Genomic DNA, 13,506 nt, shown 5'->3' on the forward strand with positions numbered 1-13,506 from the left:
GTGCTTTCACAAAGTTATGAGATTCACATTTCACTGCTGCTTTAAACTCTCCTCTCCGTTGTCCCATAAACCTTCATTGTTCATTTATTTATTTATTTATTTATTTTACAGTATACACTATGTCTTCAGTTCTGAGGGACAACTTAAGTAAATAACCCAGAATACTCATTAAAACAAAATAACTCATGGTCACATTGAACGAGCGATACATTTTGTGGCCCCCATTTAGTTAATCCTTTTAAACAAGGACAGAAAATAATAAAAAGCATTTTTAAATGCATCTCCTTCATCTCCGATAAATCTCTGCTTGAGTATTCTTTTGTTGCCTACGAAAAGCCATAAATCTGCAAAAGATAAAGGAAGACCAACAGCAATCACAACAGAGCCCTTCTGAAAGGCGTTATCCACTGTTGTCATCTTATCATGTGGAGAACATTGTGTTCTTGCTGGGAATAATTACTTTATATTTCCTCCATTTCAGTCCATTTAGTGTGTAACAGACACAGAACAACAATACCCGGACTCAGTTATTATTATTCTTGGGGATTTTAACAAAGCAAACCTCACACATGAACTGCCCAAATACAAAGAGCACATTACTTGCCCCACCAGAGACAGAAATATACTGGATCATTGCTACACAATAATAAAGGATGCATATCGCTCTGTCCCTAGAGCAGCTTTGGGACTCTCTGATCATTGTCTGGTTCATCTTCTTCCAATCTACAGACAGAAACTAAAATCTACTAAGCCTGTAGGGAGGACTGTAAAGAGATGGACCAATGAAGCAGAGCTGGAACTACAAGCCTGCTTTGACTGCACTGATTGGAGTGTTTTTGAGGCTGCACACACCAATCTGGACGAGCTCACAGATACTATTACATCATATATCCATTTCTGTGAGGATATGTGCATTCCTACTAGGACTTATTTAACATTTAACAATGACAAACCATGGTTTACAGCAGAACGCAGGCAGCTTCGTCAGGTCAAAGAGGATGCTTACATAGGTGGGGATAAAGTCTTGTACAATCAGACCAGGAACAGACTGAATAAGGAAATCAGAGTGGCTAAAAGAAGATACTCTGAGAAGCTGAAAAACAAGTTTTCAGCTAACGAACCTACATCAGTGTGGAGTGGCATGAAACAGCTTACGAATTACAGGACTCCTGCCCCCAACCCTGTGGTGGACCAACAACTGGCTGACGACCTGAATGTGTTCTACTGTAGATTTGAAAGGACCAGTCTCACACCCCACATCCACTCTGACCTTCACTTCGCACAAATACCAACACCTCCTGCAACCCCCCTCCTCCCCCCTCCTTGCACTTAAGATCTGTGAAGAAGAGGTGTCCCATGTCTTCCAAAAACAAAAGATAAGGAAAGCATAAGGCCCAGATGGCGTTTCACCTGCGTGTCTTAGTTCCTGTGCTAACCAGCTGGCCCCCATCTTCACAATGATTTTCAATAGATCACTGGAGCAGTGTGAAGACCCATGCTGCTTCAAATGCTCAATCATCATTCCTGTCCCAAAGAAACCAAAAATCACAGGACTTAATGTCTACAAACCTGTCGCCCTGATGTCTGTGGTCATGAAATAACTTGAGAGACTGGTGTTTGCCCACCTGAAGGACATCAATGGACCCTTTCTAGATCCCCTTCAATTTGCTTATCGAGCAAATAGGTCTGTGGAGGATGCAGTCAACATGGGATTGCATCATATCCTGCAACTTCTGGACAGACCAGGGACATATGCAAGGATCCTTTTTGTGGACTTCCGTTCAGCTTTCAACACCATCATCCCAGCTATACTCCAGACTAAACTACACCAGCTCTCTGTTCCCATGTCTATCTGTCAGTGGATTACCAGCTTTCTGATGGACAGGCAGCAGCTTGTGAGACAGGGGAAATTCACTCCCAGCACCTGTACAATCAGCACTGGTGTCCCCCAGGGATGTGTGCTCTCCCCACTACTCTTCTCCCTCTACACCAATGACTGCATCACCAAGGACCCCTCTGTCAAGCTTCTGAAGTTTGCAGATGACACCACTGTCATCGGCCTCATCCGAGATGACGATGAGTCTGCATACAGAAGGGAGGTTAAACAGCTGGCTGTCTGGTGCAGTCAAAACAACCTTGTGCTGAACACGCTCAAAACGGTGGAGATGATTGTGGACTTTAGGAGGAACACCAACACTAACACCCCCCAACATTCTAAACAGCACTGTGGCAGCAGTGGAGTCATTCAGGTTCCTGGGCACTACCATCTCACAGGACCTGAAGTGGGAGACCCATATTGAATCCATTGTGAAAAAGTCCCAGCAGAGGTTGTACTTCCTTCACCAGTTGAGAAAGTTCTACCTGCCACAGGCACTGCTGATACAGTTCTACCCTTCTGAGTAGACTCAGCAGTCTACTCAGAAGACTACAAAGGACAGTTCAGACTGCTGAGAGGATTATTGGTTACCCCCTGCCCTCCCTTCAAGAACTATACACTTCCAGAGTGAGGAAAAAGGCTGGAAAAATCACTTTGGACCCCACTCACCCTGCCCAATAACTTTTTGAACTGTTGCCTTCTGGCCGACGCACCAGAGCTCTGAGCACCATAACCAGAACCATCAGGCATAGGAACAGTTTTTTTCCCTCAGGCTATCCATCTCGTGAACAGTTAAAACTGCCCCATTGAGCAATAATTATGTGCAATTCAGAGTCTAGTCTTATTATATTTATCCAACACATCCAACCTCTTCTGCCATTACATTCCCTTGCACTGTATATAACAGATTTGTATTTAGATTTGCACTACATATGTGTATGTGTGTATGTATGTATGTGTGTGTCTGTGTGTGTATGTATGTACGTATGTATGTGTGTATGTGTATGTATGTACACTACTAGTCAAAAGTTTTGAAACACTTACTCATTTTTTATTATAATTTTTTTTCATAAAATTTTAGAATAATAGTAAAGTCATCAAAACTATGGAATAACATAAATGGAACTATGGGAATTATGTTGTAACAAAATCCAAAATAAATCAAAACTGTGTTATATTCTAGGCCCTTTGCCTAGAATTTGCAGACATGTACTTGTGAAATTTTCTCAACCAACTTCTTGAGGTATCACCCTGGGATGCTTTTTAAACAGTATTGAAGGAGTTCCCATCTATGTTGGGCACTTATTGGCTGCACTTGTTGGGCACTTATATATTGTGTATTCTATATATACTTTATTTTCTATTCAATTTTTTATTCAATTTTTTTTTTTTAATTCAATTTTTAATTATTTTTCTTATTTTCTAATTATTATCTTATTGTCTTGTTGCTGTTTTGTATTGTTGTGCACTGGAAGCTCCTGTCACCAAGACAAATTCCTTGTATGTGTAAGCATACTTGGCAATAAAGCTCATTCTGATTCTGATTCTGAAAAGCATTGACTTACAAAATGTTTGAATGCATTCTAAAAGCATCTGTTTGAGCACTGTTTCTGAGGAACTTTTCAAAAAAAAATTTTTGGAGAATCTCCTAACCCTACACATGAAAAATAGTAAAAGTGATGCTTGCCTTAGCAAACACCAAAAAAATAAATAAAAAAATTCAACAGTCTTGCCTTCACAACAATATGAGTCTTGGTTCAGTTTATTTAATGTCAAAAAGAGTGAATTGATTATGTTGTTTACGGGCCTGTTTGAAATGTTCAGTGGCCCACGTGAGGTTGTCAGTTCCCTATCTGTCACTCACTCGACGTTGTGTCGATGTAGTGACACTTGGGGTCACTCTTGGAAGCCCGAGACACCTCTGATCTTTGATAAAAGGCCAGTGAAAAGTGGTATTTGCATGCCACTTCCCTGGACATACGGGTATAAAAGGAGCTGGTATGCAACCACTCATTCAGATTTTTTCTTCGGAGCCGAACGGTCATGCTCACTGAGCTGAATTCCCATGACTGTTCATTCACCTCTGCTGGATCTGATGGCGCATTTCAGCGGCTTCTCCCCCCTCTGCACTGGTGCAATGCAGAGAATGCCCCTGGGCTCTTTGGCAGAAATAAAAGAGTATATTTCTCTAAAAGAGTATATTTCTCTAAAAGAGCGGCACACACCATCTTTTTAAATTTAGATTGTGTGTTATTCCTGGTTGCGCTCGTTATCTCTCGCCTTCTGACGGTCACGATCACTGTCTCTTATGTCTGGGCTCTGCTCACGTGAAGACAGCGTTCGTGGATGGTCATGCTCTCACTGCGAGGACATGTCCATGGCAACGATGCGGTCGCGGCTCGCCTTCGTAAGAAAGCAAGCCACTCCAGAGGCTCCCCGCCTCGGTCCTTTTACCCACGGGTATGAGGCCAGCGCGGCTAGCACTGGGGGCGATTTTGGGATCCCAATGGGACCGCCTCCACCGGGTATCCCCCCGCGGACCTCCCATTCTCCAGCACGCTCGTCTGCCCTGATCGTCTGCCTCGTCTGCCTACGAAAGTGATGAGCTCTCGAACGCAGCATCGGAGAGCGGGCTCATCCAGTCAGAAGCCTCAGCTGGGCTTCTCCCTTCACGGACAATTGCCCAGTCACAGGCTGACGCGGAGATGACGACATGCTTTCCCGGGCAGCCGCAAGCGGCAGGTAGAGTGGAACCCTCTGCTCTTCCCTGAACCCTCGCGGCTCGATGATTGGTTCCTGGGCTCGCGGCGCCGCTCAAAGCCACGCCCCGCCCCCGTTCCTTTCTTCCCGGAATTGCATGAAGAGCTGACAAGTTCATGGGAGGCACTTTTTACTGCCTGGTCCCGATCTTTTCAGCTTCCCCGCCCTCACTACCCTCGATGGTGGGGCGGCCAAGGGCTATTCGGCAATCCCCCGGTGGATAAAGGAACTCGCGGTGCACCTATGCCCGCAGAGCGCCACCACCTGGTGCGGGTGCCCTAAGCCCCCATCCAAGGCCTGTAGGTTTATGCCGTCTCTGACGGCCAAGGCCTATGGTGCCGCTGGACAAGCCGCCTCCACCCTGCACGCCATGGCTCTCCTGCAAGTCCGCCAAGGTGCTAAAGGAACTGCACAAGGGTAGTTCTGCCCCGGGATTGATGCAGGAACTGCGATCGGTGACAGACCTCGCTCTCCGACTGCCCCCATCTCCCAGGCTGGCCTATTCGGCGACACCATCAAGGACTTTGCCCAGCAGTTCTCGACGGTGGAGCAGTAGACGGATGCTAGCCAGCATATCCTGCCACGGCGTGGCTCAGGATCCCGCACCCCGTCTACTCATCGCCAAGGGCGTCCCCCTGCGGTGACTGCACCGGCTCCGCCGCAGCCCACCCCTTCGGCCCGGCCCCGGCGTGGAGCCCACCGCAGGAAGCAGACGCCACCCATCTCGCAGCCGCCCAGAACCCGTGAAAGGCTTCAAAGCGCCCTTGAGACGGGCGACCTAGGGACGACGAAACCCACTGCTCTGGAGCTGGTAAGCAGATCTCTCCATCTTTTTGTTACCTTTTGCATTTAATTGCACTGCATGCACAAGTGGCTGCAGTACTCAAGAGTTCAGCAAGAGCGGTTTCCTTGTTCCCTGGGTCACGTGTCTGGTGTGCATGGCCGTCATCACGATCACCATCCACCACTCTATTTGGCAGGTTTGGCGCTCCAGCGGCGGTCTCCCACCCCTGAGCACACAGCTGTGGCACAAATCTGCCCCCGATGTGACAGTCTCCACGGGTCACGAGGACAGGCCTCTTCCTCCCCCATCCCAGGCTGTTCTGGGGGTGGTCACAAGGAGCCAGGTAAATGCTTCGATGTCCTTAGACTCAGCATGGCCACGACATGGTGTGGCACCTCGAGCTCCGCCCCGCCGCGAGGCCCCACCTGCCGGTACGTTCGATGACATTGTCCCTTTGGTCTCCCTTGCGCGGAACTTGGACACGTGGCTTGCGCTTTCCAATCCGTCGCGATGGCTGGTCCGGACCGTCCGACTCGGCTACGCGATTCACTTCGCCGGGCATCCGCCCAGGTTCAGCGGTGTCCACTTCACCTTGGTGAAGGTCGAAAACACTGCTACCTTGCGCTGAGATTGCTACCCTCCTACGAAGGGCGCGATAGAAACTGTCCCTCCAGCCGAGATGAAGAAGGGGTTTTAACAGCCCCTACTTCATCATACCGAAAAAAGGCGGTGGGTTTCGGCCAATCTTGGACCTGTGAGTACTGAACTAGGCTTTACACAGACTCCTGTTCAAGATGCGGATGCAAAAACGCATTCTGGCGAGCATCTGGCATCAAGATTGATTTGCGTTGGTAGACCTGAAGGACGCGTACTTCCACATCACGATCCTTCCTCGACACAGACCCTTCCTGCGGTTTGCATTCGAGTGTCAGGAATATCAGTACAAGGTCCTCCCTTTCGGCCTGTCCCTGTCTCCTCGCATCTTCACGAAGGTCACAGAGGCAGCCCTTGCCACGCTAAGGGAGGTGGGCATTCACATTCTAAACTATCTCGACGACTGGCTAATCTTAGCTCACTCTCAGGACATGTTGTGTGCACACAGGGACTTGGTGCTCTCACACCTCAGCCGACTAGATCTTCGGGTCAACCGGGAAAAGAGCGAGCTCCTCCCGGTTCAGAGCATCTGTTTTCTCAGTTTGGAGTTGGACTCGGTCTCTTTGACAGCGCGCCTCACGAACAAGCACCCCTAGTCGGTGTTGGTCTGTTTGAAGGCGTTCAAACAGAAAACAGCGGTTCCAGAGGCTGCTGGGGCATATGGTATCCTCAGCGGTGGCCACCCCGCTCAGGTTGATGCATATGAGACCGCTTCAGCACTGGCTTCAGACTTGAGTCCCGAGATGGGCATGGCGTGATCATCACGCCGGTCTGTCACCGTCTTTTCAGCCCTTGGACCGACCTCTCATTTCTATGGGCAGGTGTTCCCCTAGAACTGGTCTCCAGGCGAGTCGTGGTCACATCGGACCACATCGGACGAGGAGCAGGTCATCCTGGTAGCACCCTACTGGCCTGCCCAGGCGTGGTTCTCGGACCTCACGCTCCTCGTGACAGCCACCCCGCCCCCCTCCCCCGGCGAATTCCCCTGAGGAAGGATCTTCTTTCTCAGGGACAGGGCACCATCTGGCACCCACGACCAGACCTCTGGAATCTCCATGTCTGGCCCCTGGACGGGACGCGGAAGACCTAAGCATGGTAGACACGATCACTCAGGCTAGGGCCCCCTCTACAAGGCACCTGTATGCCTTTAAGTGGCGTCTGTTCGCTAAGTGGTGTTCTTCCCGTCAGGAAGACCCCCAGAGATGCGCAGTCGGATCAGTGCTTTCCTTCCTGCAGGAAAGGTTGGAAGGGAGGCTGTCCCCTTCCACCATGAAGGTGTACGTTGCCGCCATAGCAGCACACCATGACGCAGTCGATGGTAAGTCCTTAGGGAAGCACGACCTGATCATCAGGTTCCTAAGGGGTGCCGGGAGGCTGAATCCCTCCAGACCACACCTCGTTCCCTCATGGGACCTCTCTGTAGTTCTTCAGGGTCTACAGAGAGCCCCCTTTGAGCCTTTGCAGTCAGTCGAGCTTAAGACACTCTCCTTGAAGGCTACCCTCCTGATTGCGCTCACTTCCATCAAGAGGTTAGGTGACCTGCAAGCGTTCTTTGTCAGTGAAACGTGCCTGGAGTTCGGTCCGGGTTACTCTCACATGATCCTGAGACCCTGACTGGGCTATGTGCCCAAGGTTCCCACCACCCCTTTTAGGGACCAGGTGGTTAACCTGCAAACGCTGCCTCAGGAGGAGGCAGACCCAGCCCTGTCGTTGCTGTGTCTGGTGTGTGCTTTACACATCTATTTGGATTGCATGCAGAGCTTTAGAATCTCTGAGCAGCTCTTTGTCTGCTTTGGTGCACAGCGGAAAGGAAGTGCTCTCTCCAAGCAGAGGATCACCCACTGGCTCATTGACGCCATAACTATGGCATATGTCGCCCAGGACATGCTGCCCCCGGTAGGGCTACGAGCCCATTCTACCAGGGGTGTAGCGGCTCCCTGGGCCCTGGCCAGGGGTGCCTCTCTAACAGGCATTTGCAGAGCAGCGGGCTGGGCAACACCCAACACCTATGCAAGGTTCTACAACCTCCGGGTGGAACCGGTTTCGTCCCAGGTAGTGGCACGCAACACAAGCGGATAAACCCGGGATAGCCGGCCGGGTGTATCGCTTGTACATAGCGCAGTCCTCACTCTCCCTTTAGCGTAACCTGTCGTGACAGCGTGTCCGCTGCAGTGTTGAGGATGTGAGTGGCTCGCAGCGACTTGAGGTGCTGCTGACTCCAGAGGAGGAGACAGCGGGCGAGTTGTGACATGCAAAGGGAAAATGTAATTAAAAAAGAAAAGTTTTTGAAATTGATGACTTGGACCAAATAATAAAGAAAAGCAGCCAATAAGTGCCCAACATAGATGGGAACTCCTTCAACACTGTTTAAAAAGCATCCCAGGGTGATACCTCAAGAAGTTGGTTGAGAAAATGTCAAGAGTACATGTCTGCAAATTCTAGGCAAAGGGTGACTACTTTGAAGATGCTAAAATATAACACATTTTGATTTATTTTGGATTTTGTTTAGTCACAACATAACTCCCATAGTTCCATTTATGTTATTCCATAGTTTTGATGACTTTACGATTATTCTAAATGTGAAAAAAAAAAAAAAAAAAAAATATGAGTAAGTGTTTCAAAACTTTTAACCGGTAGTGTATATGTAAAATGCAATTTATTCCTGTGATCAAAGCTGAATTTTCAGCATCATTACTGCAGTCTTCAGTGTCACATGATCCTTCAGAAATCATTCTAATATGCTGATTTTCTAATATGGGCATATTTACAGCACATTTTACACATTTACACCTGAACAGATAATTTCTAGCACAAGCTTCGTTGATGATAATGAGGCAGCATAAACACTAGTTAAAATATAATCTAAACATTCATATCATTTTTTTATATCATATTACATATCATATTTATATCATATAGCATACAATTTAAATACCTACTTTAGCTGAAACAACATTTAAATGGAACTAAAACTTGCCTATTAGGACATATTCCACCCCCAAGTGGTCCAGCTGATTTGGAGTCAATTCGGTCAAGCACAGGTAGACCTGTTTGCTTCCCGAGAATCCTCCCACTGCCCGCTTTGGTACGCCCTGACCGAGGCACCCCTCGGTATAGATGTGCTGGCACACAGCTAGCCCCCTGGACTACACAAATATGCGTTTCCCCCAGTGAGCCTACTTGCACAGACCCTGTGCAAGGTCAGGGAGGATGAGGAGCAGGTTGTACTAGTAGCACCCTACTGGCTCACCCAGACGTGGTTCTCGGACCTCACGCTCCTCGCAACAGCCAGTTTCGTCCCGTGTGTTGTCAGGTCCGAACAGGTAAGTTCCGGGACAGCTGGCCGGATGTACCGCTTGCGTATAATGCCTTTCCCCTCTCATGAGGTGAAGACGTGCGCCTTTGACTCCCAGTCATGTTCACAAGTTGTGATCCCTGGATGACTTTCCTCCTTAGCCCTGTGGCAGACGAGTTGGCGGAGAAACTCGCTGCCGGCCCAGTACATGTGCTAACTAAGCCCTGTACTGGGGTAGGTGCTCCACATGCACTGGTTCCCCATAGGTGACCCCATGTGATATATCTTCTGCTAAATCATTTCCCTGGCATCTTCCTTGGGCAGAGGCCCCTCTGCCCCCGGTCACCATGCTTGTAGAAACTCCTCCCCCATCGTGTAGGACCTAACATGTGACTTCTCCACATGACATACTTCTGACAAGACTCGGTAAGACCATGTGACGTATTTCCACTCTAAATACACCCCCCCCCCCCCTTCTCTGGGTGGGGTGTGTTCTCCATGGTGTCTTCTCCTTGGGAGTGACACCCCCCCGACGTAGACATTTATGGCCCCCAGTCGGTTAACAAATTCCACTCTTTTTGGGGAGAAAAAAGAGGAAAAGAGGCCACGGCTGGGCTAGCCTGTCCCTATTTGTTGGGTAGTTGACTTGTTCCCGAAGGACCGTTCGACGCTCATAAGAGGGTTGGGGGAGGTTACGTGACAGCCTGGTGCGCTGGCTATGAGGCACACAGCGGTCTGCCTGTCTCGCACCGCCAGTCCACGTAACACAGTTCAGCTAGTTGTGGCATTTTGTATAGGGACCCTTAGTGTCACTACATCGACAAAACATCGAGTGAGTGACAGATTGGGAACGTCCTGGTTACTTTCGTAACCTCCGTTCCCTGATGGAGGGAACGAGACGTTGTGTCCCTCTTGCCACAATGCTGAACTACCTGCTGAAATGGCCGGGACCTTGTCTTGGCTCCTCAGCACAAAACCTGAATGAGTGGTTGCATACCAGCTCCTTTTATACCCGTATGTCCGGGGGAGTGGCATGCAAATTCCACCCGCCAATTCCCATTGGCCTTTTTTCAAAAAGCAGAGCTGTTCGGGGCTCCCAAGAGTGACCCCTAGTGTCACTACATCGACACAACGTCTCGTTCCCTCCATCAGGGAATGGAGGTAACGAAAGTAACCAGGACGTTATATGGCCTTATTTCAGTGACTTAAATTTTTGTTTTTTTCAAAAACCATGCATAAACGTTATTTTCTCAAAAATACAAGCATGTACATACATGTTGTTCACATATTATTGTAGCCAAATTTGTGCTGAATACAGTGTTATCAGACTTTAGCCATTAATATGTTTTTAAGCAACTGAAAAAAGCACAAATGTCAAGGCATGTCAAAACTTCTCCAGGGCCCAAAACACCCTCAGACCCCAGAGGGTTCATAGCCACACAAATGTATGCAATCAAAGAAGCACAACATTATGATTGACTCTTGAAACAGGCCAGCAGCGAGCTCAATTGTGTAAAACAGCAGAGTCGTCTTTGCAAAGGAAACATTTGTCTTTATTTTGCAGACAGTGCAAAATAGATTGCAGAGGCTTTCAGAGGTTTGACAGTGGCAGTATAGTGCTGGAATTACCACTGACACACAACACTGATGAGCTAATAGAGACTGAGGGTTTGTGTTCATCAGAAGAACCGCTTTGCCACAACAAGCCCATCTAGCGTAAGTGAATGTGAAAGCTGCAAATGGACATGGAAGCAGTCATGTTGGTTGTAAATTAATGTAATTATTTTTAAATGGGACACTTTCTGGGAAAGATGTTTGTGGAATAAAGTTACTCTTACTCTAGACTGACAGAAGTACCGAAAAGTATTGTTTCTTGACATAATCAAAACATATAGCAATTAAGCGTTTCAGTGACTGCCCCCTTTTTCAGTGGCCTCGGTTCTGCAAGTATTCTTGCTGTTTGTTTTCTGCACAGGGATTTCAAAAAAAGCCATCAGTAAAGAGTTCTAAGCCATGAAACAAAACCAACCAGCTCCGAGATGAATCACAACATTACAGACTTTGATTTGTAAAAGAAGTTGCTGTAAATGAGGGATGAGGGATGAAATATTCTTCCCATGTAACATTGCCAATCACATTATCGAATCAGATATGACGGCACAATATAAAACAATATAATCCAAATTTGAGGGCCTACACAAACTTGATTATGCCATGTACAATGCTTAACGGGAGTGGGCGGTTACTATTTCCATTTCTCTTCAGGATTAAGGGACGTGTAGTTCTTGAACAGGAATTTGGCAATTTAGCACAAAAAATTCAATGAAATCATACTGACTTCTACAGAAAAATACGCCATCGCTTAACATTCTTCAAGCTCATGACTGTCTTGAAAGGTTTTTATAGGTTATCGTTAAAAACCAAGTTCTTCATGGAAAAAAAAATATACAGAATGAGATCTGGAACCCCACTGTTGCACTTTATATATCACAATAAAGAATTATAAAAATAAAGAAAACGTATAATTCCATGAAAATCATATAATGTCTAAATTGCCAAACATCCAAAAGCTAAAGCCCATTGTAGAGAGACAGAAGCGGTTCTGTAAGCACAGACAGAACTCACCTAAATGTCATCTGAAAGACTTGTCCCAGGTTAACCTGCTGGCTTTTATTATTGTATCCATGCAGCATCTCTCTGAAGAGTGTGTTGTTGAAGCGGACGTCTTGTCTTGGGCACTTGGGCCCTTCACAGTGATCAGCGAGAAGAAGACAGCTGTGCCCGTCAGCCGCCAACTTATATTCCTGCACACACCTGAGTGATCACACACAAACAACATACTATATATTGAATGTGTTACTGCATGATGATAAAGCACAAAAAAGTAAAATAAAGACAAATAAACATGAAAAAAAATATAATAAAATAAATAGCACACTCTCCCATTTAATATACAATCTAAGCATTAACATGACAATGAAAAGTGTCATTATCTATCTATCTATCTTTCTGTCTCTCTGTCTGTCTGTCTGTCTGTCTGTCTATCCGAGTTAACATTGGGACATAATGCAAGTTTAATTTATCCTTATGCTATACAGTAATAATAACACTGTATCATTAACATCTATAGGCCAGTACCCTGTCAGCCATCAACATATTCTTGTACTATAATAAGAGCTTTTAATGATCAAAAGATTGTTTCACATTACACAGTGCATTATAACAGTTTAAATTAATGCACAGGTAAATAGAAATTCATATTCATACAATATTCTTAAATATTTGTACACTGTGTATAATATCAGATATTCTTCCCTTCAGTAATTAAAATTTTTTACTTGCTCATCTGAAATGCCTGCCTGGGGGGAGCCCCAACTCTACAACTATGTTACCAGGTGTAAACATGGTCAGTATTTGCTAGGTATCTAGCTTTCTAGTTGATTCCAACCAGGGTATGTCAATTAGGTAATAACAATGCTAGCTAACATTAGCAAATGTGCAGTTCACTAAATAATTAATGTAACAACATCAGAGAAAATTCAATGTTTGGTGTGGTAGAAATTACTCCACAACTGTGGGACAGTCGTAATTTTAGAAATAATAATTAATTAATTATATAAATAATTTTCATATAAATGCATATATATATATATATATATATATATATATATATATATATATATATATATATATATATATATATATAATCATTTGTATTTTTATAATGGATTTTTCAGAGATTTATACTGAAATTCTGTGTCTGAGACAAGGCTAAAACTGTAAAATATGTACATAAAAGGCATTTGACAAGTACCAAAAATAAATGATAAAGGCCTGGTAAAAGTTTAAAAGTCAGTTTTAATGTGACCTTAAAATTTGAAATCTGATTGTTTTAATACAAATAGTTAAAGAAACACCCATGTATGAATTTCTGTAGTCAGTCAGTCAGTCAATCTATCTTTTTTGATAGTTCTTTGTGTACAAAAATGTGGCAAATTACGTGTAACTATCTATTAGCCTTTCCCTCTGAATTTGTTTTGTGTTTTTTTGTTTTTGTTTTTTTTTTTTTCTAATCTAATTCTCTGTATTTATTATTAATTTTTAAATTGTGAATGGTTCTGATAAGCAACTATAATT

General features: G+C 45.7%; 1 protein-coding gene across 2 annotated transcripts in view; it reads right to left on the reverse strand.

Annotated features, from left to right (window-relative positions):
• The window catches only part of LOC127425941 (astrotactin-2-like), an 829,264-nt gene that overhangs the window by 246,224 nt on the left and 569,534 nt on the right, over positions 1 to 13,506 (reverse strand). For both annotated transcript variants that reach the window (XM_051672308.1, XM_051672299.1), the window contains one exon: positions 11,995 to 12,183. In XM_051672308.1, coding sequence (XP_051528268.1) covers positions 11,995 to 12,183 — 189 coding nt within the window. The remainder of the gene's footprint in view (positions 1 to 11,994; positions 12,184 to 13,506) is intronic.

The sequence above is a fragment of the Myxocyprinus asiaticus genome, chromosome 3, assembly GCF_019703515.2.
Source record: "Myxocyprinus asiaticus isolate MX2 ecotype Aquarium Trade chromosome 3, UBuf_Myxa_2, whole genome shotgun sequence".
In the NCBI taxonomy this organism is placed as follows: domain Eukaryota; kingdom Metazoa; phylum Chordata; class Actinopteri; order Cypriniformes; family Catostomidae; genus Myxocyprinus; species Myxocyprinus asiaticus.